At 46.9% G+C, this 25,544-nt stretch overlaps 1 protein-coding gene across 2 annotated transcripts in view; it reads right to left on the bottom strand.

The window, feature by feature from the left end:
- The window catches only part of MDGA2 (MAM domain containing glycosylphosphatidylinositol anchor 2), a 413,027-nt gene that overhangs the window by 24,443 nt on the left and 363,040 nt on the right, over window positions 1-25,544 (bottom strand). For both annotated transcript variants that reach the window (XM_082229872.1, XM_082229871.1), the window contains exons 10-11: window positions 24,065-24,213; window positions 3,167-3,344 (exon numbers count right to left, since the gene is read on the bottom strand). In XM_082229872.1, the coding sequence (XP_082085998.1) occupies window positions 3,167-3,344; window positions 24,065-24,213 (327 nt within the window). The remainder of the gene's footprint in view (window positions 1-3,166; window positions 3,345-24,064; window positions 24,214-25,544) is intronic.

The raw sequence follows: 25,544 nt of genomic DNA on the forward strand, positions 1-25,544 counted from the left end.
CATGGATCATTGCCTTGCTGTGGTGAAGGGGCTTGAATAACTCAGAGAAGCTATGAGCTATGACATGTAGGGCCAACCAAGATGGACAGGTCATAGTTGAGAGTTTTGACCAAACGTGATCCACCTGGAGCCGGCAAGCCACTCCAGTATCCCTGCCAAGAAAATTCCATGGACAAAGGCCAAACACAGCTTGGGGTCCTGAATCTGCAGTCAAATAGTGGACCTTAATCTTGGGGGGAAGGATATCCCTGAGGGACCAGAGATCTACCAGGAACACCCCGCAATCTACCAGTAGATCGTGATCTACCTGTTGAACGTGCCTGTCCTAGAACATCCCACGTGGTCACGATGCAACTTTGTTGTGCACCAATGCATAAGAGTCAATCCCTGAATGCTCCTCCCCACTATTCCTTATTTCTAACTATAAAATCATAGAATAATTGGAATGTACAGTTGGAAGGAAACCTGAGGGCATCTAGTCTAACTTCCTGCAATGCAGGAATCTCATCTAAATGACAGATGGCCACCCAACCTCTGCTTAAAAACCTCCAAGGAAGGAGAGTCCACCACCTCCTAGGGAGATGATTTCACTGTCAAAGAGCTCTTGCTGTCAGAAAGTTCTTCTGAATCTCCTTTCTTGTAACTTGATGTCACTGGTTCGAGTCCTGCTCTCCAGACCAGGAGGCAACAAGCTTGCTCCATCTTCCACCTGACAGACCTTGAGATATTTGAAGACGGCTCTCATTTCTCCTCTCAGTCCCCCCTGCAAACCATTGTCCTAACCATAAAGCAGCTTTGGCAAAACGGTGGCATGCAGATAAATAATAATTAGAATCTGGATGAAGTAATCCACTTATTCCTGCTTATTTCCGGAGCAGATCTGATTGCGTCCACCTTGAGTGTTTGGCGTTGTCATGGAGATAGCCTCAGACGATACCTGGATAACAGGCTCATTTGCAGCCGTGAGTCAAGAGGAAGGCAGGCGATATCGTAAACATTTACCACGCAGGAGTTCAAACGTTAAAGCAAGACGAATGCAGGAGTTAAGGAAGAATTTACAACCCAGTTGGTAGCATGACTAATCTTTCGCTCTCCCCCAACTCCTCTCTTTCCAGCCTGCGGCCAAAGAGCCATGAATCAGACTATTAATATTCTCAATAAACTTCTAATTGCATGTGTGGCACTTTGCACAAGCCAAAATGTCTCATTCTTTGAAAAAGATGTTGCCCTCTTTTTTTCGCGCAGGAGAGCCAGCCAAGTATATACATACATGTGTGTGTGCCTGCAAACAGAGATAATATTCAGGATGGATTTTTTTTAAAGGACTTCTTCACCCAGGGCGTAGGCAAACTATTGAACTCGCTCTCAGAGAAGGCAGTGGTAGCCACCAAACCTAGGTGGTTGAAAAAGAACTTTGGACAAATTCATGGAGGAGAGGACAATTGATGGCTCCTGGCCAGGATGGCTGGCCTCTGCAGCCAGGGTCGGATCTTGATCCACAAGGCTTGGTTTCCAGACTCTGGATCATCTTGGTTGCACTCCTCTGCACACCTTCCAGCTTATCAGATTGCCAGTATCCTTCTTAGGTTGTGGTGCCCCAAACTGGACACAGGATTCCAGGTGGGGTCTGACCAGGGCCATCTTTACCTGGGGGTGCAAGGGGTGCAGGGCACCCAGGCGCTGAATTCTGGGGGGTGCCCGGCGCCCACCTCTGAAACCGCCTAAGCTCTTAACTATCTACCTGTTATGAAATAATAAGTAATTTTGATCAAGCTAGAAAAACAAAATACATATACAGTGGATGCTCGGGTTGCAAATGTGATCCATGCGGGATGCACGTTCGCAACCCGCAGCGTTCACAACCCGCAGCAGTGCATCTGCGCATACGCGGGTTGCAATTCGGCGCTTCTGCACATGCACAAAGCGCAATTTAGCACGTCTGTGCATGCGCGGCCCCCGAAACCTGGAAGTAACCTGTTCTGGTACTTCCAGGTTTCAGCGGGTCCGTAACCTGAAAAAACGCAACCTGAAGCGTCTGTAACCTGAGGTATGACTGTATACCCAGTTGTTACCGAAATGTATACCTACTGTTTCACTAAAGGACTTTCGACTTTGTGTGCTCATTTACCAAAGATGCGCCGCACCAGCAGCGGCGCTTGTCATTCACAACAGCAGCGCTTCTCAGACTTGGGGGCTCTGGGTGGATCTTTGCACCCTGGCGGCGCATACACTAAAGACTCCGCTGGGTCTGATCAAGGAATAATAATAATAATAATAATAATAATAATAATAATAATTTATTTATACCCTGCCCATCTGGCTGTGTTTCCCAGAAGAGAGCAGGTATCTCTTTGACTAGACAACAGGCTTCACAGCATCTCGCTTCCTCTGCTGCCGGCTCCCTGCAGCACCTCCTGCTATTGGGACATGATCCTGCGGGCAGCCAAGTTCTGCAAGCATGATGGATCTGCTTGGCAGGCTTAGCTAAGGCCCTAGTGAAGGGTTTTGGCTTCCTCTCATGCTATAAAAAGCAGCCTTAAAAAACAGCCTTTTTTATGATGATGTACTTACAATGTGGAAAATTCCCCCTTTAAAAACGAGGTAGAGGGAGATTGTAAACATTCAATTAACTGCCTTTGGTTACCGGCTGATAACAGTTTCGTTCCTGGCATTTGGAGGAGGACGTTTCAGCCGACAAAAGGTTTATGCTCTATTAATACGATTAATTGGCTTTAAAAGTGCTACTGGAATCTAATGTTCCATTACTGTGAGGCGAGACACCCTCCTGTCCTATTGCTGCAAAAGGAAAAAAAAAACCATTTGTTGAGGGAGGGATATTGTCTAAAGCTTTGAAGAGCCACATTTCCCAAGATCCTCAAATTAGGGACCCCATAGGGTCACCCAGTCCTCCCTTCCTACGATGCAGTGCTTGCAAAGAAACTCTCTGCAATTTGCAAGGCGTAGTTCCAGGGCTGTCTGCACATTTTAATCTGTTTTTTTTTTTTTTTAGTTTGTCACTGATTTTATCTTTGGAATATTTAAATTATTTCCTTTCCCGATGGCTTCATTGTCTTGCCTTTTCTGAAAACTGCTTTGAGTCTTCGAGGGGTGATTGTTTACAATCTACGATTCTATGAAATTACTACATTGAAGCAAATATTCTTACCGCTGTATTTGATCACGCGAATGGTCGAGTCTCCGTCTCCGAATATGGTGACCGGGGTCAGGCGGACTTCGTAAGCCTCAGGCTTGATCAGCTCTGTCAGGTTGTAGGTGATCAATTCTCCCTTCTGGATCTTCAGGTTCACAGCAATTTCCTGCTCCCACCAGCGCTGCTGTCCGGCCTAGAAGCAAGAGGCAAGAAGGTTGCTGAGTTCCAGATGAGCAAAACACGCAAATCAGCAGCGCAAAACCCGGCAAAACTTGAGAAAACCAAAAAGACGTTTATTTATGAAATGTATTAGTTCAGGCATAGGCAAACTCAGCCCTCCAGATGTTTTGAGACCACATTTCCCATCATCCCTGACCACTAGTCCTGTTAGCTAGGGATGATGGGAGTTGTAGCCCCAAAACATCTGGAGGGCCGAGTTTGCCTATGCCTGTATTGGTTGCTTACTTTTTGGCTCAGAAACTGAAAACGAAGTACAGAACAACTTGGGGAAGAAAACTACCGTATTTTTTTGCTCTATAGGACACACTTTTTCCCTCCTAAAAAGTAAGGGGAAATGTGTGTGTGTCTTATGGAGCAAATGCAGGCTGCACAGCTATTGCTGAAGCCAGAACAGCAAGAGGGATCACTGCACAGTGAAAGCAGCAATCCCTCTTGCTGTTCTGACTTCTGGGATAGCCGCGCGAAGCCTCTTCAGGGCGATGGGAGGAATAGCAAGATCCCTCTTGCTGTTCTGACTTCGCTTCGCTGGAGAGGCGCTGCGCAGATTCAGAATATTTTTCTCTCTTGTTTTCCTCCTCTAAAACTAGATGCGTCTTATGGTCGGGTGCGTCATATAGAGCCAAAAATACGGTATATAACCAGGAAAAGATATACTGTATGTTGAAACAGGCCACCCACTCTAAAAGACCACAGATAATTAAAATTGAAAGGCCTGGTTTTAAAGGAATGTTTTTGCACTTGAAGGATGGTGCCAGGTAAGCATCCCAGGGAAAGCCTCATTCCGCGAATGAGGAGCCACCACTGAAAAGGCCCTGTTCTGATGTAGTCACCCTCCAACCCTCCCATGGAGGGAAGCACATGCCAAAGGGACTCAGGTGATCATCCTAGGGTCTGGGTCAGTTCATATGGGGAATATCCCATGAATGGCTGCCCCCCTTTGACCTCAGTGGGTCACAGCCATGGCAGGAGAATTAGGGAATCACATGCGGACCTTCATTCATTTGCTCAAATCTCAATTCCAATGGTGTTCCTTCGCTCTCGGCACCTGTTCCAAGACATGCTTGGAGTGGCGAAGGGTCGTGGTCTGCATGCCAATTGCTCCAGCCTCTGTCCCCTGGCATCTCCCGGCATGGCTGGGAAAGAAAGAAACCCGCTGCCTGAATTTCTGGAGAGCCACCGTCCACATTCACACCAAGCATTGAAAGCACTACGATGCCTCATTTTATCATATGTGGTGGGATTGTAAGGTAATTAAATTTTGGGGGGAAATGATATACAACGAATTGAAGAAAATGTTCCATTTAACATTTGTTTAAAAACCCCGAGGCATTTTTGTTGGGGACTGTAGGGAAAGACCTGCCAAAAAAGTTGAAAAACATCTTCATGTATGTGACAACGGCCGCGAGAGTTCTGGTAGCACAAGGATGGAAGACTGAAGAAATTCCAACTAAAGAATCATGGCAAGAAAAAATGATGGACTGTGCAGAACTGGCAAAACTGACATTTAAGCTACGGGACAAGGATAACTGTGACTTTAAGGATGAATGGGAACCCTTTACAAAGTATCTGAAGTATCTGAAGACGCAACAAAGCGAACTGGACTCCTTGGCTGGCTTTGAATAAACATTCACAAACTTTTTATTGATAATAATCAGCTAAATAGTTTGAGGATCTATACAACTTTGTAACATGCAGAAAACAGCAGTCTCAGAGAAACCAAAGACTGGAACTGAGGGAAGTCAGGGGTGGGGTGGGGTTGTGGGGGGGGGGAGGGAGGAAAAATGGGGAAAAAACAAGGATGATATGTTTTTGGATAATATGTCTTGTTATAATTTTGAATAGTAATAATAAGAAGAAAGCACTACGATGCCACATTAAACAGTTGCATTTGCAGGGGGTTGGACTAGATTCCAGCTCTAAGGTTCTACGATTTCTATGTATGTAGCGAGAAAACCCTATCAATCAGTTCAGAACAAAGTCTGGCTGGTGGAGGCAATTGCCTTGTCTTCATAAACAGAGTCTTTTAACAAACCTTTGCCCAACCTCAGTGCGGAGGCTTGATTTCCTTTGACATCCTGCACTAGCCTGGATGATGGGAACAAACCGCTCGAGGTGCAAGGAAGCCAGAGCAGAGATGCCTCTTTAAACATCGCTTCTTTCCCTGGGAAATTGCATCGCGAGACGGTTCGCTTGCAGAGAGAGCTTCCATTTGACCCGAGAGGGAGACGGGTGGGCCACTCTCCATTATTCATTAGGATGTAAGTGAGCAAATTTGTTTGCTTGTTTTGAGATCGTACGGCCGATTTTCAAGGCCGTTCTCTCACAGAGCTGCTTCCAACATGTAAAATGGCAATAGAGTCCTGAAGAACGGATCAAAAAAGCAATAAAAGCCCACTCTCTTTTTCCCCCAGAAGCGATTGAAGCCAATTTCGTCCGCCCCCCCCACAACAAGCTTTCCCAGCTAGATGAGAAGGTCTTTGCACCAGGAGTTCATTTGTTGTGAATTGCCCTGTGATATTCGGGTGAAGTGCGGTTTACAAATTGAATAATAAAAAAACAATTTAAATCAATGAATTTGGGATTGTTTTAAAAATGATTTTCAGTTATGTTTCTGCACCCCCCGCCCACTGTTTTAAAAACAACTTTAGTTGAAGCAAAAGGTCTTGCGGCAAATATGCAAAAGGACATTCCTAAATTAATCAGTTTAATCATTAAAAAAAAAAACATGATTAAAAAGGTAGAGCTTGACAACAATGTCAGATGAGCCCTCCTGGATCAGGCCAGCGGCCTGTCATGTCCAGCCTCCTGTTCTCCTAGAGGACAACCAAATAATTGGGGCAAACTCGCAAGTACCGTATTTTTCACACCATAGGATGCACCTGACCATAAGACGCACCTAGTTTTTAGAGGAGGAAAGGGGGAAGTCACAGTTTTGGGGGATCAGCTCAAAGTTGTGCAGCTTCTTTTGCAAAGGGAAAAAGCCCCCTTTTTGAGGATCAGCTCAAAGTTGCTGAGCTTATTTTGCAAAGGGAAAAAATCCTGTTTTTATGGGGTTCAACTCACAGTTCTGCAGCTTCTTTAGGAAAGGAAAGGGAGCAGTTTCTACAGTTTCCAAACAGATAATCTAATCAGCTAGTCACATGTCGCTTGGGAAACAAACAGCCTCCGTCTGCAGAACATTCAACAGTGGAGGCCTGGGCAAGGGGCTGGAACGGGAGCCAGCGACTGACCACACATTCGCTCCATAAGACGCACAGACATTTCCCCTTACTTTTTAGGAGGGGAAAAGTGTGTCTTATGGAGCGAAAAATATGGTGGATTTGAGAACAGCAGCAATTCTCCCTTCCTGCAGTTTCCAACTCCAGAGGCAGAGCCGAGCCACACTGGCTAGCAGCCATCAAGAGCCCTCTCCTCCAAGAATCTTATGCACCCTTGAGGACTAACACCTTTGCTATGGCATAAACTGTAGTCCATGAAAGGCAATGAGCACATTAGTTTTTAAGATACCGCAAGACTCTTTGTCGTCTCCATTTCATTAAGTGTGCCAGTGGAATCAATAAGTTTGGCTTGGGATGGAGAATTAAAGATGCTGAACTCAGCCCCAGTTAAAAGGGGAAGGAGAGCGACCTGGAACAAAAGGTGGCGTGGCATTTAATGATTCGTGCATTGCTTAGCTGCAAAAGAGCAGAGTTGCGTCCTGACACATGTAACCGCAGACCGCCTGGGACAGGAGAATAATGGGGCTATTTGCAAGATGAATTTAAAGGGGAGACAGCAATTTCAGAAAAGCTGAAAGTTTGCTTTGAACTTCCCATTGCTGGTATTATTTAAATTTGTGGACAAGACCATTATATACAAATGAAATAGAAAAGAAAATAATAAAAAGAAATGGGGGGGGGGAGATAGCAAGGCAAGCAAGCAAGCAAACAAACAAACAAACACCCTCTACAGTATGGTGAATAAATTGAAAGGAAATAAATATCATCATTTACATTGGAATTCCAGAAATGTGAAAACAGGGCCTGCCTCTCCATTAATTTGTTTTCGTGATTGTGTTCCTCTCATAATTTTTTATCATTAAGGCACTTTGCCAAATTTTTCTTAACCAATTAAACACGGTAGGGGGGAATCTTTATTTCCCCATTTCCCCGCCAGATACTGTTTTGCTGCTGTTAGCAGTGTGGCAATAAGCTGTAAATCAGTATCAATGGCTTCATTTTATAGTTTGAAGGGCAACCCACATGATCAGGGGGGTGGAGGCAATGATGGCGTCCGATGGCTACTGGCCAAGCTGTCTACACCTGTGCCTCCCCAGGAGGAAATTGCTGGAGGGGAAAGGACTATTGGGCTTGGATCCTGCTCCCCTGTTTCCCAAAGGCAACTGTTCAGCCCCTGTGAGAACAGCCAGCAGGTTCTTCTTACGTTCTTAGTCCTTGTGCTTCGTGTGACAAACCATGTATAAATATTCCTTACATTCTGCATGCAGCTCAGAGGACTTGACGCTCATCCAGGCTTGTGTGTTGAGCAAGCGGCTTTATGGAAGTGGGTTGTGGGCAACTTATAATCATCAGGAGCGATACCTCAACACCTTCCGTGTGCATTGCATCAATAATAATAATAATAATAATAATAATAATAATAATTTATTTATATCCCACCCTCCCCAGCCAAAGCCGGGCTCAGAGTGGCTAACAAAAGTAAAAATAGCACAATTAACACAAAACCACAGTCAATTAATTGAAATACATTCTAAAATCAATTCGGAATCAAATGAATGGAAACCATTGGGCTAGAGTTCTATGAGGATTACAGAAGGAGAGAGGGAGTCAGGCTGTGCCCTGGCCAAAGGCCTGGTGGAACAGCTCTGTCTTGCAGGCCCTGTGGAAAGATGTCAAGTCCCGCAGGGCCCTAGTCTCTTGGGACAGAGCGTTCCACCAGATCGGAGCCACAGCTGAAAAGGCCCTGGCTCTGGTTGAAGCCAGCCTAACCTCCCTGTGGCCCGGGACCTCCAAGATGTTTTGTTTGAAGACCATAAGGTCCTCCGTGGGACATACCAGGAGAGGCGGTCCCGTAGGTACAAGGGTCCTAGGCCGTATAGGGCTTTAAAGGTTAAAACCAGCACCCTGAACCTGATCCTGTACTCCACCGGGAGCCAGTGTTGGGCACCACGTAGCAGAGATAATCCTAAACAAAGATGTGGTCTCCCAAATCCACATTCCCGGCATGTTCACACTCTTGTCTCCATGATGTCTACGTTGGTTTGGCCACGTCCACGCAATGAAATATGGCAAGACCCCCCCAAGGACACGCTCCATGTGGAACGAGCTTCAGGCACCAGGCCTGCTGGCAGAACAACTCTGTACTACAAAGATGCTTATAAATGTGACATGAAGTCTGGCGACATCAACCCTGCCATGTGGGAATCCCTTGCAGACGACCGCAGTGCCAGCAAACAGCCAGTGGTGACCAGAGGAGGAATGAGCGCTGGGAGGAGCACAGAGAGAAGGAACTCCCTGGTGCACCTGCAGCAGCGCAACCGGGTACCTTCCTCTGCCCCAGCTGCAACAAAACATGTCTCTCCCATATTGGTTTCTACAGCCACAGCAGATGCTGTAACTCCTCAACAGTCTGACTTCACCCACAAAGGTGCACTGTTCCATTCAGGGCCGTCTTTAGCATATGCGGCGCCGGGGTACAAAAAACTTCGCAGCGCCCCCAATTTTTTTTGGGGGGGGCAGGCCCAAGTTGTGGAGCTTTTTTGGGGGTGGGCATGCAACTCTCTCCCATGCCGCTGTGAGAGGGGAGCAATCTGTCACGGAAAAGGAGCAATGCGGCCGCGAGCTGCTGCTAGCTTAGAAGCAAAACATAATGGGAATGTTGGAACTGTTCCGTGGGAAACAAAGGGGCAGTCTTTTCACAGTGCAAAGAACCGGAATTAGCTCACAGTGTAATATGAGCTGTACAGGAAGTATGGGAGGGGTTTGTTTCTCTGCTGTTGGAGTTTGGAGAGAGCAGACGTGTTTCTCTGTAACGCTGCAAAGACAGAAATAAAGGCATGTAAATACGTTTCTGTCTATCTCTTTCCCCTGCCCCTGGGGGGGCAGGGAAGAGTGGTGTGTTCTCCTCGCGCATGAGGAGGATCGCCGATCGCGACCTTGCCTGGGTCTTGCCGGGAATGCAGACAGGGAGGTCAACTGGTGTTTTAAGCCAGGTGCCTAGAGAGTGGCCAGTTTCTACTGGAGGCAGGCTTGAATACCGACACAATCCCCACAGAGGGTGGGGGAAGGCCAGCTGCCTCAGTGCCTGCGGTGCTCCAAAGGGGTCTGCTCCACTCAGCAGTGGCCTGGCTTTCTTCAATCCCCGGACTCCAAATCTCAGCCCTGGACTCTCGGCCTGGCACCCCTGAGAGCCCAGCACCCGGGTGCCCCGCACCCCTAGTGCCCATGGGTAAGGCGGCCCTGGTTCCATTGTCTCCTGAGACAGACAGATGCCAAAGCAACATGCAGGTGCCTGAATAAAAAGAGAGCTTTAAGGTGAATCTGTACATTGCTTGCTTTTCCTCAAACAGCATTGATTGAGGCCTTTTGCCACCTTGTGATGGTCACCCGTACATAAGAGAGGGGGGGGAGCAGACAATGACAGGTCCTGTTCCCTTTCACTGGCTTCGTCTCCTCCTGCGGAGCTTGAGTGACAGCTCAATTTTTTCAGCTCCGAGGGATCTTGGTGATCGACGCCGTTGCAGCCGGAGGGGGGGTGGGTGCGGGAGGGAGGACAGCTCGCTCCGGAAACTTAAAGGTTTTCAACTTCCACAAGATTGTTACCCGTCAAAACCCTCTTGACATGTGTTTAGCACTCGCTCTGTCAGGGAACAGCGGCAGAATGACAAGAGGTGCTGTTTAAGGAATTCTGCCACAGAGCCGGGCGATTGATCTCCAGTAGAATCTGGGTCGTTTCTCACTCAGATCCAGACAGACTTTTGTGTCGCTGGGAAATACAAATAATAATAATAAGCATCTGCATTCACGAGAGGGCAGGGATGCTTTGCCACTTCCAAGACTGCCTGAGCACCGCAGCCCATCTCCCACATGGGTGGAGGCAACTCAGAGAAGTCTCTTTCGAAGTTGCACCATGCAGTGAGACTTCATTGCTCCCGTCAGTTTACTCTCTCGCCATTTATTCCTTGTTATTCAACAAGAAGCCTTGGAAGAAGGATGAAGGGAAGAAAGGGAGGCAGGCGGGCGGTGAATCATCCATCCATCTGCGCAGGGAAGGACTGTTCCTGCTCCATCTGGCAAGTGACTGACACCCTTATCTGCCCTTTCAGGATCCTGGAAGTTGCCGATATCACCTCCTGTGTCCTCCCATCAATCAAGACGTGATTGACGTGGCTTTGAATAGGCTCCTCCGCTTGCCATTTCTGGAGTCTGCTCAGAACCAGTTCCGAGAAGGCTGCCGAAACTCTCTAGAAAACAGGAGGGCAAAAGAGCATGGGTGCTGGATCAGGCTGGTGGGCCATCTGCAGATGCAACCCATCAACGCTTCTCAAGGCCACTGGCTGGGAAATACAGGAGGGGAGCAAGTGCTCTTGTACTCACATCCCGCTTGCTGGTTTCTCTCTCTCTCTCTCTCTCTCTCTCTCTTTTTATAAAAAAAGATATTTATTAAAGTTTTTTAAAATATAACAATGAAAAAAATAAAATAAAAAGAAACAAAATACAAAATACAACATAAAAACAGTTAAAAAACAAATATTTTTCCATAACATATCTTTCTTACGCTTATTTCCCCAGACCTCCTCATACCTCCCTTCTTTGTATTCCACTTCAATTTGTTAGTTCAGCAAATCCTTACCATTAAGCTTTTACCCATTTATAAACCTTTTTTTCCGTATCTCCTAAAGCATTACAGCTGGAAACCCCTTAGTTTCTATCCAACATCCTTCTAACATTCATTAATTTTACAATATTTCTGTAAATAGTCTTTAAATTTCTTCCAGTCTTCTTCCGCCGTCTCTTTTCCCTGGTCTCGGATTCTGCCAGTCATTTCTGCCAATTCCATGTAGTCAATCACCTTCATCTGCCATTCTTCCAGGGTGGGTAGATCTTGTGTCTTCCAATACTTTTCAATGAGTATTCTTGCTGCTGTTGTAGCATACATAAAAAAAGTTCTGTCCTTCTTTGGCACCAATTGGCCGACCATGCCCAGGAGGAAGGCCTCTGGTTTCCCGCTTGCTGGTTTCTCCTTGGGGCATCTGGTTGTGAGAAGAGGATGTGGGAGTGGATGGACCGCTTGCGTGGTTCTGCAGGATATTTGTATGTCCTTAAGCTAGCGCAGCATCCTGTTCCCAGGATGCCCCATTGGGAATGATGGTGGTGGTGGTGATGATAATATTAATAATAATAAATTTATTATTTACACCCCGCCCATCTGGCTGGGTTTCCCCAGCCACTCTGGGCGACTCTCAACGGAATATTAAAAACATCATAAAAGAGTTATATGCCGCCAATATGACTGGGTTTCCCCAGCTGCTCTGGCGAGCGCCCAACAAAATAGTAAAAGATCAAACATCAAAAACTTCCCTAAACAGGACTGCCTTCAGATGTCTTCTAAAAGTCAGATAGTTGTTTATTTCCTTGACATCTGCAGGGAGGGTGTTCCATAGGGCAGGCGCCACTACCAAGAAGGCCCTTTGCCTGTAACCTCACTTCTCGCAGCGAGGGAACCGCCAGAAGGCCCTCGGCGCTGGACCTCAGTGTCTGGGCTGAATGATGGGGGTGGAGACGCTCCTTCAGGTATACTGGGCTGAGGCCGTTTAGCACCAACACTTTGCATTGTGCCCGGAAAAGTACTGGGAGCCAATGTAGGTCTTTCAGGACTGGTGTTATCTGGTCTCGGCAGCCACTCCCAGTCCCCAGTCTAGCTGCCGCATTCTGGATTAGTTGGAAGCCCATAAGCAGGACCTGAATGCATTTTGTCTCTCTGCTCTTACCACACATATTCTATGTTTCTCTGGCCTCAAGAGATCTGCACTGCAGGGGTCATCCCTAGATTAAAGTGGGTTGGGCTAGATGGCCCTCTGGGTCCCTTCCTAACCTACAATTCTATGATTCCAGCCAAGATTTTGCACATGGAGAAATGAAGCGCTCAGGGTTGTTATTTTTATTTATTTTTGCTATAGCACAGGCATAGAGGATATTTTGTTTCTGTTTAGCGAAAAGCTTCATTTAAGTTTTAAAAACCCCCACGTTGCTCTGCTCTAACAACACAAAACACCCCAAGCGCCTCAGAACTCCATGGGGCAGCCTTTTTGACAGCCTCACTTTGTAATGCCTATCGGAAAGCCTCTAAGGCCCAGACTGGCGTGGAGCTGCAAAGGCTTTTAAAATGCGGGAAATGAAGAGCTTTGTTTAAGCACAGATTGAAACGGAGGGAGCACAGAGTGACTTGGAAAAAGATCAGAATTTTGTTTAGCCTAGAAAACAGAAGATTGAGAGGAGATAGGATTTGTTGTTGTTTCATCGTTTAGTCATGTCCGACTCTTCATGACCCCCTGGACCAGAGCATGCCAGGCCCTCCTGTCTTCCACTGCCTCCCGCAGTTTGAATAAAAAAATTCCTTCCAGTAGCACCTTAAAGACCAACTAAGTTAGTTCTTGGTATGAGCTTTCGTGTGCATGCACACTTCTTCAGATACACTGAAACATCAAGGAGAAAAATTTAATGTAGTGAAGGGTGGTGGGAATGGGAGATTGGCAGATAGCTGAGATGAGCCTGTGAGATCTGCCAATCTCCCATTCCCACCACCCTTCTGAGTAATACCCCTCCCCACCTTCACACTATATAGAAGGATCTGGCAACTTCTGTTTCAGTGTATCTGAAGAAGTGTGCATGCACACGAAAGCTCATACCAAGAACTAACTTAGTTGGTCTTTAAGGTGCTACTGGAAGGATTTTTTTTATTTTGACTATGGCAGACCAACACGGCTACCTATCTGTAACTGTTCCCGCAGTTTGGTCAAACTCATGCTGGTAGCTTCGAGAACACTGTCCCACCATCTCGTCCTCTGTCGTCCCCTTCTCCCTGTGCCCTCCATCTTTCCCAACATCAGGGTCTTTTCCAGGGAGTCTTCTCTTCTCATGAGGTGGCCAAAGTCTTGGAGCCTCAGCTTCAGGACCTGTCCTTCCAGTGAGCACTCAGGGCTGATTTCCTTCAGAATGGAGAGGTTTGTTCTTCTTGCAGTCCATGGGACTCTCAAGAGATAGGATAGCTATGTTCAAATATCTGAAGGGCTGCCCGGTGGAAGATTTCTTGATTTCTCCTGCTCCAGATTGCAACAACCCCAGAGTTGTTCGCGACTAGACCTGACTGTCAGGGGTACCTTTACCTTTAACCCATTCTGGTGTATCAGGTGCCAAGCCTAAGGGACGTCATGATCTACACAGTCCCTTTTATGTCCTTGGGAGTTCTTCCAAAATCATTACCATGGAAGGTAATAATTTTAGTGTTGGCCACCCATAAACCTCTTGCAAACAAGATCCGAAGAGCTCTGTGGGTTTCGCTGCTTTAGAAGAGAGCTCTTCTCCCGGTTAACTTGGCCCTGGATGGCGTCTGGAATAAAACCCAAGTGTCAGATTGTGGATTAAGCACCCACACTCCAACAGGGTGGTTAATTTAAGAAATCAAGGCAAGGCAATCTAAACCTCTCAGTTGGAGCACTCGACACCCGCTCTCCAAAATCAACTCTTTGCCAAAGATGGAAATGAGATGATGTTTTCTCCAACAAAAGTGTGTGGAAATTTTGACACACAAAAAAAGGTCTCAGCCGTTTTTATTTTGCATAGGTTGAGAGCTCCTTTAGCACAGCAGCTGTGAGATGAAAAATCCTCCATTTATCGCTTTGTTTTTATTCTGTTTTTCAGAGTGAGAAACCCTCCCGAGGCAGCTCACGGCGATTTTAAAACTTAAAATGACAAAAAATGGTTGATACGCAATTAAAGATGATCAAAACCAGCCAGACAACAGGAACTCACCGCCAGCATGTATGACAAAATCAGCCAAACAGCAAGCAAAACAAAAAAGTTTTGAAGGGCTGCTTAAAGGCAGCTACTGTTAAGGACATTCCACAGATGTGGAGCCAACACCAAGAAAACCCTGACTCTGGCAACTGCCAGTCAGAAGGTGGAGCGGAAAGTAAGTCTGATTTCAGGGGCTGAGCATCTTCCAGCATTGAAGGGGATTGGTCTAGATGAACCTCAGGGCCTCATCCAGCTCTACAGTTCTAGGATTCTAAGATTCTATATGGGTTCTTCAAGCAGTTCCTCAAATAGCTTGGTTCTAGTGTGACCTAAATTGACAGATTCCTCATCATTCCTCATCACGGCCTAGGACCCTCATACCTACGGGACTGCCTCTCCCGGTATGCCCCATGGAGGACCTTAAGGTCCATAAATAGCAACACCCTAGAGGTCCAAGGCCCTAATGAAGTCAGATTAGCCTCAACCAGGGCCAGGGCCTTTTCAACTCTGGCTCCAGCCTGGTGGAACACTCTGCCTCATGAGACCAGGGCCCTGCGGGATCTGATTTCTTTCCGTAGGGCCTGTAAGACAGAGTTGTTCTGCCTGGCCTTTGGCTTGGAATCAGTTTGATTCCCTCCCCCTCTTTCTTTTTTCTTTTTCATTTCTCTTCCTGCGATGAGGCTACATTTTAATATTTTAATGTTTCAATATTTTAATTGTTGCATTTTAATCTTGTTTTTAAGTTGTATTCATTCATCTTGTTTTTATTATTGCTCGTTAGCCGCCCTGAGCCCGGCCTTGGCTGGGGAGGGTGGGGTATAAATAAAAAATTATTATTATTATTATTATTATTATTATTATTATTATTATTATTATCTTTAGCAGGGCTTAAACATCAGACAGAAAAGTGTGGTGGACACGTTGGAACTCCCTGCTTATTGATATCAGGGCGGCATTTCCACTGTATTCTTCTCAGCACCTGCGGAAGCACATCCTTTTTTAGACCAGCCTACCCAGATGTTTAGGAAGTTTGAGTTTTACTGAGTTTAGTCTACTCTATTGCGGCTTTAACTGTGTGTATGTTTTAAATGATGGTTGTAAACGTTTTAGTGATAATTTGATTTTTTTTTAATCTTTGAGGGTTTTCCCCCCTACAATCAAGTGGCATATAGATTTTATGAAATGAATGGAAAATAAATAAAAATGAACCCTAGCCCACTCCATAAAGGCGAGTGTCACCTAAATATATACAATTTGTCTGCCTCTGAAAGTCACCCAAATATTCCAATCCCTGGATAGCTCAGCTGGTCAGAGGCTGGTCCTGATAATGCCAAGGTTTGGCCACAGGGCTGGTTCCCCTCCCTGACTTTAGGACATTGCCATAAAAAAGTGGTGGACTTTTCTGACAGTGCGGAAAAGGTTTCCAAAAGACAGAAAATGGATTCATGGAATCGTACAATTGTAGAGTTGGAAGGAACCCCGGGGTCATCTACTCTACTCCAACCCCCTGCAATGCAGGGATCTTAGCTAAAACCTCCAAGACAGGTGGTCATCCAAGCTCTGTTGAACAGCTCTTCCTGTCAGAAGGTTCTTCCTGATCTTTAGTTAGAATCTCCTTTCCTGTCATTTGAATCCATGGGTTGGGGTCCTTTCTGCCCTCTGGAGCAGCAGAAAACAAGCTTCCTCCATCTTCCGCTTGGTAGCCCTTCAGATACTGGAAGGTGGCCATCTTCTCCACTGTCAGTCTTCTTCTCTTCTCCAGGCTAAACACACTGAACTCCCGCAGCCATTTCTCACCAGGCTCGGTTTCCAAACCCGTCACCTTCTCCGTCAACCTCCCCATGTCACCTTCTGCTCCAACCTCCATCCCTGACCAGCTTGTGTATGTCACAGCAGAAAACTGGATTTGCAAAAGCAGAGGGTAAGGAACACACTTTTGAACAACAGAGGAGAAACAGAAATGGTGGAGGATGTTCTTGGTACAGATCCAGTTGCAAGTCGGACCAAAGTTGGTGTCTGAAAAGATCCACGCAGCTGTGTAAAGGATGTGACTGTTAGAATTCCTGCTCCATGATTGCAGTCATGGGATTGTTGTCTTTCACATGACGGTGTATGTTTTGACTCCACAGAGTGGGAAGTGATGGAGACAGGATGTTTGTGTTACTGTGTTCCGTGAAGGGGGATTATTGTCTTTTGTTCTTTTTCTCTTTGCTGTCTGATGCTAGAGAGAGAGGGAGCCATGTTGCAGTGCTCCGTGTGTGTTTATATGTAAATAAAGTAGATTAGCCAAAATGCTGAGTTGCTGAGGTCTGTCACGCATGATGCGCAAACTCTGCAGATCCCTAAGTGTGCCGGTGTCGGTTGGCATTGGTCGCTGTGATGTTCGGGCTGAAGAAAGCTTTTGAAGCTCCCGAATGATCGACCAGGAGCGAGAGAACATGCCAGTTAGGCATGTGTCTCTGCCAGGGTCCTACTCGCCTGTAGGACGAGCTATCCTTGGACCAATCTGGATAGCAAGAATTGTATAAGATTCTTACCACACCTGGAATCAACATCACAATCCTCAACATGTCTTCTCAGAATGAATTCTCATGGCTTTCAGTGAGAACATAAGCTTTCTTTTATCTGCAATCCCAGGTAAAGATGAGTAAGACTGTAGCCCTAAGTATGTCTACTCAGAGTTTAAACTGCATTGAATTCAACGGGGTCAAGTCCTACAACAGCAGGCATAGGATTGAAGTGGCACATAGCATAGCTGCCTTTTCCACGGGTAAAAGGGTTCACAGGACCATGGATGAGATTTTTTTAAGTGTTACGGTTGCAGATGAGGAAAGTCCCTTGAGCTGATTTTTCTTTTTTCTTTTTAACATGTGGGTGAGAATTTGATCTGCCTTCAAGCCACCCCAGGAAGAGTGGTGTGCCTAAAGATCAAACTGTATTATTTAACACTCATTCCCACTCCTTATCAGGTTCCACAACTGAGTCAAAGAGGGATATTCACTTCTGCAAATGTGTTTGCATTGAGAGATTTCTTGAACGTTATCGCTGGGCAGACTAACTCTTAAGCAAATTCGCAGCAGGTGTTAACAGGGAAGAAGGCGTCTAATTATCACCCTGGCTCCAGGAGATATCACGGCATAATGAAGGAAGAGAGGGGAGTCTCTTTCTCTCTTCCTCAAACAAACACACACGTGAAAAATCCCCATTTGCAGTTGAGTCACATAACACAGTCAAGAGCAGCTCCAAGTGAAGGCTCCCTGATGGGCACTTCAGGACATTTAAAAGATTGCGGCTGTTTATTTGAAAGATGTCCTACTCACCCTTCACCATAAGGTTCCAAGGTGGGTGAGAACAATACACTGATAGAACTGTAGAGTTGGAAGGGATCCCCAAAGGTTCTCTAGTCCAACCCTCTGCAATCTCAACAAAAGCATCCATGCCAGGTGGCCAGCCAAGCTCTGCTCAGAAACCTCCAGTGGAGAGCCCACCATTTTCAGAGGCAGACCGCTCTACTGTTGAATGGTTCTTGCCTAATATTTAGCTGGAATCTGTGGGAATGTTCAGGGATGCAGGAGAGGATATATTGTGTGATTATAGCCTTTCCAACTTGTGTAAACAAGTTCACAATTTAGCAGAGTAACATTCCCCTTTTTAAACTCACAGCGGATGCGTTTGCTCAGGCTCGCTAAAGCCTCTATAATAACTGTTCTGGTATTTCCCCCTTATTCCGTCATAAAAGATAAGACACGACACAGCTTCTATAAAAGTATAAAAAGAGTTTACTCACATTCTGTTCACAATCGGATCCCAGAAGGCAGACTTAGCTTGGAAAAGTAACATACACCTGGAAAACTATCTCATAAGGAGACAGTCCCTTTGTCCTCTCTTGGATGGAGGTCAAGAGAGCATCTTTGGCTAAGCAGATGTTGCTTCTTTGATGCATGTAGTCAAAGAGAGAGAGGTGGCTGCCCTGCCCTGTGCTTTTGTCGTTACCTGCACAGGTGAGGCCACGCCCACCTCTAGTCACATGCAAAGGAAGTCTGTCCCAGCCCAGAAGGAAACAGGAAGTTTACCTGCTGGCTGGACAAACATTCCTCCCCATGTGTAAACATGTTCACTCTAGGAATGTTGTACTTGACTGCTCTTGTGTTTCACATCCCACAGAATCTCCTCCCTCCCAGAGCAATAGAAAACAAGCTCACTCCATCTTCCATGTGACAGCCCTTTGGATCTTTGAAGACAACGATCATCTCACCCCACAGTCACCTCTTCTCCAGGCTAAACAGTCACAACTTCCTAAACCAGGGAGTGGCACCATCACTGAGGTTTTGAGGTGCACATTTATGGATTTGCACTTGATGAATGAATGAACCAATTAACCAAATGAACGCAAATGGATGAAAATGGATGTTCTTTGCACCCCCTGCCTGGACCAGTCACCATAACTTTAGGGGACGGTCCAGAGATGAAGAAGAAGAAGAGGAGTTTGGATTTGATATCCTGCTTTATCACTACCCTAAGGAGTCTCAAAGCAGCTAACATTCTCCTTTCCCTTCCTCCCCCCCAACAAACACTCTGTGAGGTGAGTGGGGCTGAGAGACTTCAGAGAAGTGTGACTGGCACAAGGTCACCCAGCAGCTGCATGTGGAGGAGCGGGGAAGCGAACCCGGTTCACCAGCTTACGAGTCTACCGCTCTTAACCACTACATCACACTGATTTGAGCCTCTTCTGGTAGGGGCCATTTGTGACCATTCACTTCTTCACACGGTGCAGAGGTAGACTGTGTAGACAAGGGGAGTAATAGTGCCACTGTATTCTGCTCTGGTCAGACCTCACCTGGAGTACTGTGTCCAGTTCTGGGCACCACAGTTCAAGAAGGACACTGACAAACTGGAACGTGTCCAGAGGAGGGCAACCAAAATGGTCAAAGGCCTGGAAACGATGCCTTATGAGGAACGGCTAAGGGAGCTGGGCATGTTTAGCCTGGAGAAGAGGAGGTTAAGGGGTGATATGATAGCCATGTTCCAATATATCAAAGGATGTCACATAGAGGAGGGAGAAAGGTTGTTTTCTGCTGCTCCAGAGAAGCGGACACGGAGCAATGGATCCAAACTACAAGAAAGAAGATTCCACCTAAACATTCGGAAGAACTTCCTGACAGTAAGAGCTGTTTGACAGTGGAATTTGCTGCCAAGGAGTGTGGTGGAGTCTCCTGCTTTGGAGGTCTTTAAGCAGAGGCTTGACAACCATATGTCAGGAGTGCTCTGATGGTGTTTCCTGCTTGGCAGGGGGTTGGACTCGATGGCCCTTGTGGTCTCTTCCAACTCTATGATTCTATGATTCTATGAACTCCTTCCCACAGGACGCAGAGATGACCACCGATTTGGATGGCTGTAAAAGAGGACTGGACCAGTTCATGGAGGAGGAGAGGGCTATTGATGGCTACTCTCCAGGACGGCTCTGCTCTGACTTCATGGTGATTGGTAGCAATGCTTATGAAGACCAGCTGCTGGAAACTGCAAGAGGGGAGAGCTGCTTTTGTGCTCAAATCCTGATTGCTGGTTTCCCACAGGCATCTGGTTGGCCACTGTGAGAACAGGAGGCTGGACTAGAAGGGCCACAGGCAGCAGCCTCCACTTATTTTATTATGGAGCCTCCAGGTCCTGCAGCAGTCTATCTGGATTCTTAGGGTTATTTGGCCCCTGTGTGAACAGGATGCCGGACAACAAGCCTGATCCACCAGCATTCTTTGAATGCTCTTAAGTGCGAGCTGAGCAATGACCAACCTAGACAGCATCTTAAAAAGCAGAGACATCACCTTGCCAACAAAGGTCCGTATAGTTAAAGCTATGGTTTTCCCAGGAGTGATGTATGGAAGTGAGAGCTGGACCATAAAGAAGGCTGATCGCCGAAGAATTGATGCTTTTGAATTCTGGTGCTGGAGGAGACTCTTGAGAGTCCCATGGACTGCAAGAAGATCAAACCTCCCCATTCTGAAGGAAATCAGCCCTGAGTGCTCACTGGAAGGACAGATCCTGAAACTGAGGCTCCAGTACTTTGGCCACCTCATGAGGAGAGAAGACTCCCTGGAAAAGACCCTGATGCTGGGAAAGATGGAGGGCACAAGGAGAAGGGGACGACAGAGGACGAGATGGTGGGACAGTGTTCTCGAAGCTACCAGCATGAGTTTGACCAAACTGCGGGAGGCAGTGGAAGACAGGAGTGCCTGGCGTGCTCTGGTCCAGGGGGTCATGAAGAGGCGGACACGACTAAACGACTAAACGACAAGTGCCAGTTGGCAGAACCACCTCCAACTTGCTTCCCCTCTTGGCACAGCCCCACCTAGCAAGGAAGCAAATAGCGCAAGGCCCAAGCAGATCTGTTCCAGAACGCTTTGAGCTTCCCTACCGAACGGCAAGCAGCTCAGATCCCGTTGCTCTGCCTGAAACGTGCTCTTGCCGCGAGAGCTGAGGTGAGCCAACTCCCCGTCGCAGACATGTCAGCCCTTTCAAAAGCTGCTTATCTCCACGAGTGCTCTTTGATAATGCCTTGTAAGCTTTGCCTGGGGGCCCTGTGTCTCGAGCAGCCGATCCGGGGGGCGCCGAACACGTCCCGCCATCTTGCCTTTCTGAAGACAAACCTGCCTCGCAGGTGTCACTTGTGAGGACGTAAGGAATATCAAAGTGCTCATGTAACTCCTCAGATAAAGGAGGACGTAATTATTGTTCCAGACCAACGCTGGCAGGCAGATACAAAAGCCAGCCTTCGCTTTGCATCATCTCATCCACAGGGAAAGCCGGGAGCTAGTAAATGATGTCCAAAGAACTGGTCCTGGTCCTCTGCTCATTGTCCTTGACCGAGGCCAAAGGCTGCCTATAATTTTCTCACTTCACCGCTGGTTTCTCCTGCGTTGTGTAGCAGCGTAATGGACTTCCTCAGAAGGTGGGGGACTCTCCATCTCTGGAGGTTTTTAAGCAGCGGTTGGGGGGGCCATCTGACAGCAATACCTCAAGGACTGCCTCTCCCCATATGAAGTGACCCAGACCCTACATTCATCATCTGAGACCCTTCACTGTGTGCCTCCTCCACAAGAGGTCAGGAAGGTGGCAACACGAGAACGGGGCCTTCTCTGCAGTGGCTCTCCACTTCTGAGATGGCCTCCCCAGGTAGGTTCATGAGGCACCTACATTATACACCTTTAGGCACCAGGTGAAAATGTTCCTCTTCAACCTGGGCCTTCGGCTGATTGACATCCGATGCCATTTTAACTGTGTTATGGGAGGGGGAGTTCTTGGTGTGGTGTAGTGGTTAAGAGCAGTAGTCTCGTAATCTGGGGAACTGGGTTCGCGTCTCCGCTCCTCACCTGCAGCTTCTGGGTGACCTTGGGCTAGTCACACTTCTCTGATGTCTCTCAGCCTCACTCACCTCACAGAGTGTTTGTTGTGGGGGAGGAAGGGAAAGGAGAATGTGTGCCGCTTTGAGACTCCTTCGGGTAGTGATAAAGCGGGATATCAAACCCAAGCTCTTCTTCTTCTTCTTGGTTTGTTGTTGTTCTTATTTTTACTACAGTGGAACCTTGGTTGTCATATGTAATCTGTTCTGGAAGACCATTTGACTTCCGAAACGTTCGACAACCGAGGCGCAAAGAAAGTGCTGCCTGCAATTTCAATGGAGAAAACGGAGAACACACCTGTTCTGCCTGGCCTTTGGTTTGGACTCAGTCTGACCCTTCCGTTGCCCTCCCCTTATGGTCTTGATTTATCAGCTATTTTAAAATGAGGCTACATTTTAAATTGCGTTTTAACCTTTATTTGAAATTGGTTCTCCCCCCCCCCTCTTTTCCCCCTATTATGTTTTTACTGTGATTTTATTTTATTGGTGTTAGCCGCTCTGAGCCCAGCTCTGGACGGGGAAGACAGGGTATAAATAAAATTTATTATTATTGTTGTTGTTGTTGTTGTTGAAGGTGGATCTACCTTAAGAATATAGGGGACACAGGTGGCACTGTGGGTTAAACCACAGAGCCTAGGACTTCCGAGCAGAAGGTCAGCGGTTCAAATCCCCGCGACGGGGTGAGCTCCCATTGCTCGGTCCCTGCTCCTGCCCACCTAGCAGTTCAAAAGCACATCAAAGTGCAAGTAGATAAATAGGTACCACTCTGGCGGGAAGGTAAACGGTGTTTCCATGCCCTGCTCTGGTTCACCAGAAGCATCTTAGCCATGCTGGCCACATGACCTGGAAGCTGTACACCAGCTCCCTCGACCAGTAAAGCGAGATGAGCGCCACAACCCCAGAGTCGGCCACGACTGGACCTAATGGTCAGGGGTCCCTTTACCTTTTACCTTAAGAATATAAGAAGATCCTGTTGGATGAGGCCCAATGGCCCATTTAGTCCAGCATCCTGCTCTCACAGTTACCGAGAAGATGCCCGCAAGCAGAACATAAGGACCAGAGCTTCTCTCATCCGTGGTTTCCATTGCTGCCCCTGCCTGTGGAGGCAGAGCAGAAGCCCCTTGTGGCTGGTAGCCCTCGAGATAGCCCCCCCTCCCATTAATTTACTGAATCCTCTTCTAAAGCCATTGAGGTTTTTGGTCATTGCTGCCTCCTGTGGGAGAGAGTTCCACAGTCTAGCTCTGTGCTGTGCAAAGAAGGACTTTTTCTTACCTGCTCTCAATCACCACTCAAGCTTTGCAAGACGTCCTGGGAGTGGCCTTACACACCAGTGACCAGCAGTAAGTTGGCAGTCCAATTTAGGAAAATAATCTTGCGGTAATGCACCCAGTTTCTTTGCAGAAGAAGCCAGCCTCCTTATGCATGTGCTATTCCATAGTGGGATTATAAATGAGCAACTCAACAGCCATCCTATGTCACACACTGCGAGGGACCTCATGCAACCTTTGACCTTTGCCCAAGTGATGCGACGAAGAGGGAGGGATGCCAACTTTCGCCAAAGTGGGGTGATTAAATTCCTAAAGACCGTTCCGCTTTCTACATCACTTTCAGATTATTTTTTAAAGTCCTTGTGAAAATGCATTAGCATTTTAGCACTGATTTCTCCTTCTATATCGTTTTGTTTCCCCAAATCTACCCCGTTCTGAGAACAATTTTATCCCTAAAATGATAGGTTTGGGTATGTTATTTTCACTGAAACGGATATTTGTATGGACGCTTTCCTCTAATAAATGTATGCACAGCGTTTGGTCAGAAAACTGCACCACAAGATTCAGGCACAACCAACTCTCCATCTTTGTAGACAAAAGAGTTACGTTTGAAATATGTTGGGCTACATAGACAGAGTTCTGTGCCCCTCTTGCCTTTCCCTCGACACCCTCAACAAACCAGGAAAAAAAAACACAACGTGAAGCTCATGCAGCAGATGTCCGTCTCTGCTGCAAAACATCTCTCCTTTTCTTTTGCTGAGATTCCTGCAGCCCTCCAGCCTCAACCGGGACCACGTCTTTCATCTTCCTGTTCAGCTCTGCATCCCAGAGAGCTGCAAATTCATTTTGCACATCGAAAACCCTCTTTTGTACATCGCGCACAGCCCCCCCAAACTTCTAATTGACAGAGACAAAAAACGAGTTGAAACAGGAGATGAGATTGGAGTTGGGAAAAGGCACCTCGCCCGGCTTCGGAAGAAGCACATGAGACTCTCACCTGCCGGATACCCAGGTGGTACGTGAGGATGCGGTCCACAGCGTCTGGGTTCATCTGAGTCCACTCGAGGCTGTAGGCGTAGACGCGGGCCCGATTCTGCCACAGCGGGTTGTACGTGTCGTAGTAGAACTCCGGTGCATAGGCTTTGCCTGCGGGGAAGAGAGGAACGAGGGTCAGGCGAGAGGAGGCGATGCCAAAGCAGCAAGAAAACAAACAGTGTGGGCACATCATGTTTCTAGATCATGGGCAGGCAAACTAAGGCCCAGGGGCTGGATCCAGCCCAGTCGTCTTCTAAATCCAGCCTGCGGACGGTCCAGGAATCAGCGTGTTTTTACATCAGTAGAATGTGTGCTTTTATTGAAAATGCATCTTTGGGTTATTTGTGGGGCATAGGAATTCATTCATTCTCTCCCCCCCAAAAAAAATATAGTCTGGCCCCCACAATGTCTGAGGGACTGCCCCCCCAAGCCACATTCTAAAAGGGTGTTGGATGTCAATCAAATCAACCAAAGGCCTGGTTAAAAAGGAACATTTTTGCCTGGCGCCTAAAGGTGTATAATGAAGGTGCCAGGCAAACTTCCCTGGGGAGAGCATTCCACAGATGGGGAGCCACTGCAGAGAAGGCCCCGTTCTCGCGTTGCCACCCTCCGGACCTCTCAAGGAGGAGGCACGTGAAGGAGGGTGTCAGAAGATGATTTCAGGGTCTGGGTAGGTTCATATGGGAAGAGGTGGTCCTTGTGGTATTGTGGCCCTGGGCCAATTAAGGCTTTATAGGTCAAAACCAGCGCTTTGAATTGGTCCCAGAAACTAATCGGTAGTCATTGCCATGAGTTTTTCTAACAGATGAAGTTCAAACTATAAACATTCATAAATAAAATTATTATTATTATTATTATTATTATTATTATTATTATTATTATTATTAAATAAAATACACAGTAAAGCAATCCCATTAAAAAAACACACCACAGCAATTAAAAACAAGAGGCTCAGGTTGAACGATGGAAGGTGTGCTGGTGTATGGTGTAAACAGATAATAATAATAATAATAATAATAATAATAATAATAATAATAATAATAATAATTTATTATTTATACCCTGCCCATTTGGCTGAGTTTCCCCAGCTACTCTGGGTGGCTCCCAATTGAGTGTTAAAAACAATACAGCATTAAATATTAAAAGCTTCCCTAAACAGGGCTGCCTTCAGATGTCTCCTAAAAGTCTGGTAGTTGTTTTTCTCTTTGACATCTGGTGGGAGGGCATTCCACAGGGAGGGCGCCACCACCGAGAAGGCCCTCTGTCTGGCTTGCTGTATCCTCGCTTCTCACAGCAAGGGAACCGCCAGAAGGTCCTCGGCGCTGGACCTCAGTGTCTGGGCTGAACGATGGGGGTGGAGACGCTCCTTCAGGTATCATGGGCCTTTGAGGCAGTTTAGGGCTTTAAAGGTCAGCACCAACACTTTGAATTGTGCTCGGAAA

Source organism: Podarcis vaucheri (genome assembly GCF_965113315.1).
Source record: "Podarcis vaucheri genome assembly, chromosome: 1".
Classification (NCBI taxonomy): domain Eukaryota; kingdom Metazoa; phylum Chordata; class Lepidosauria; order Squamata; family Lacertidae; genus Podarcis; species Podarcis vaucheri.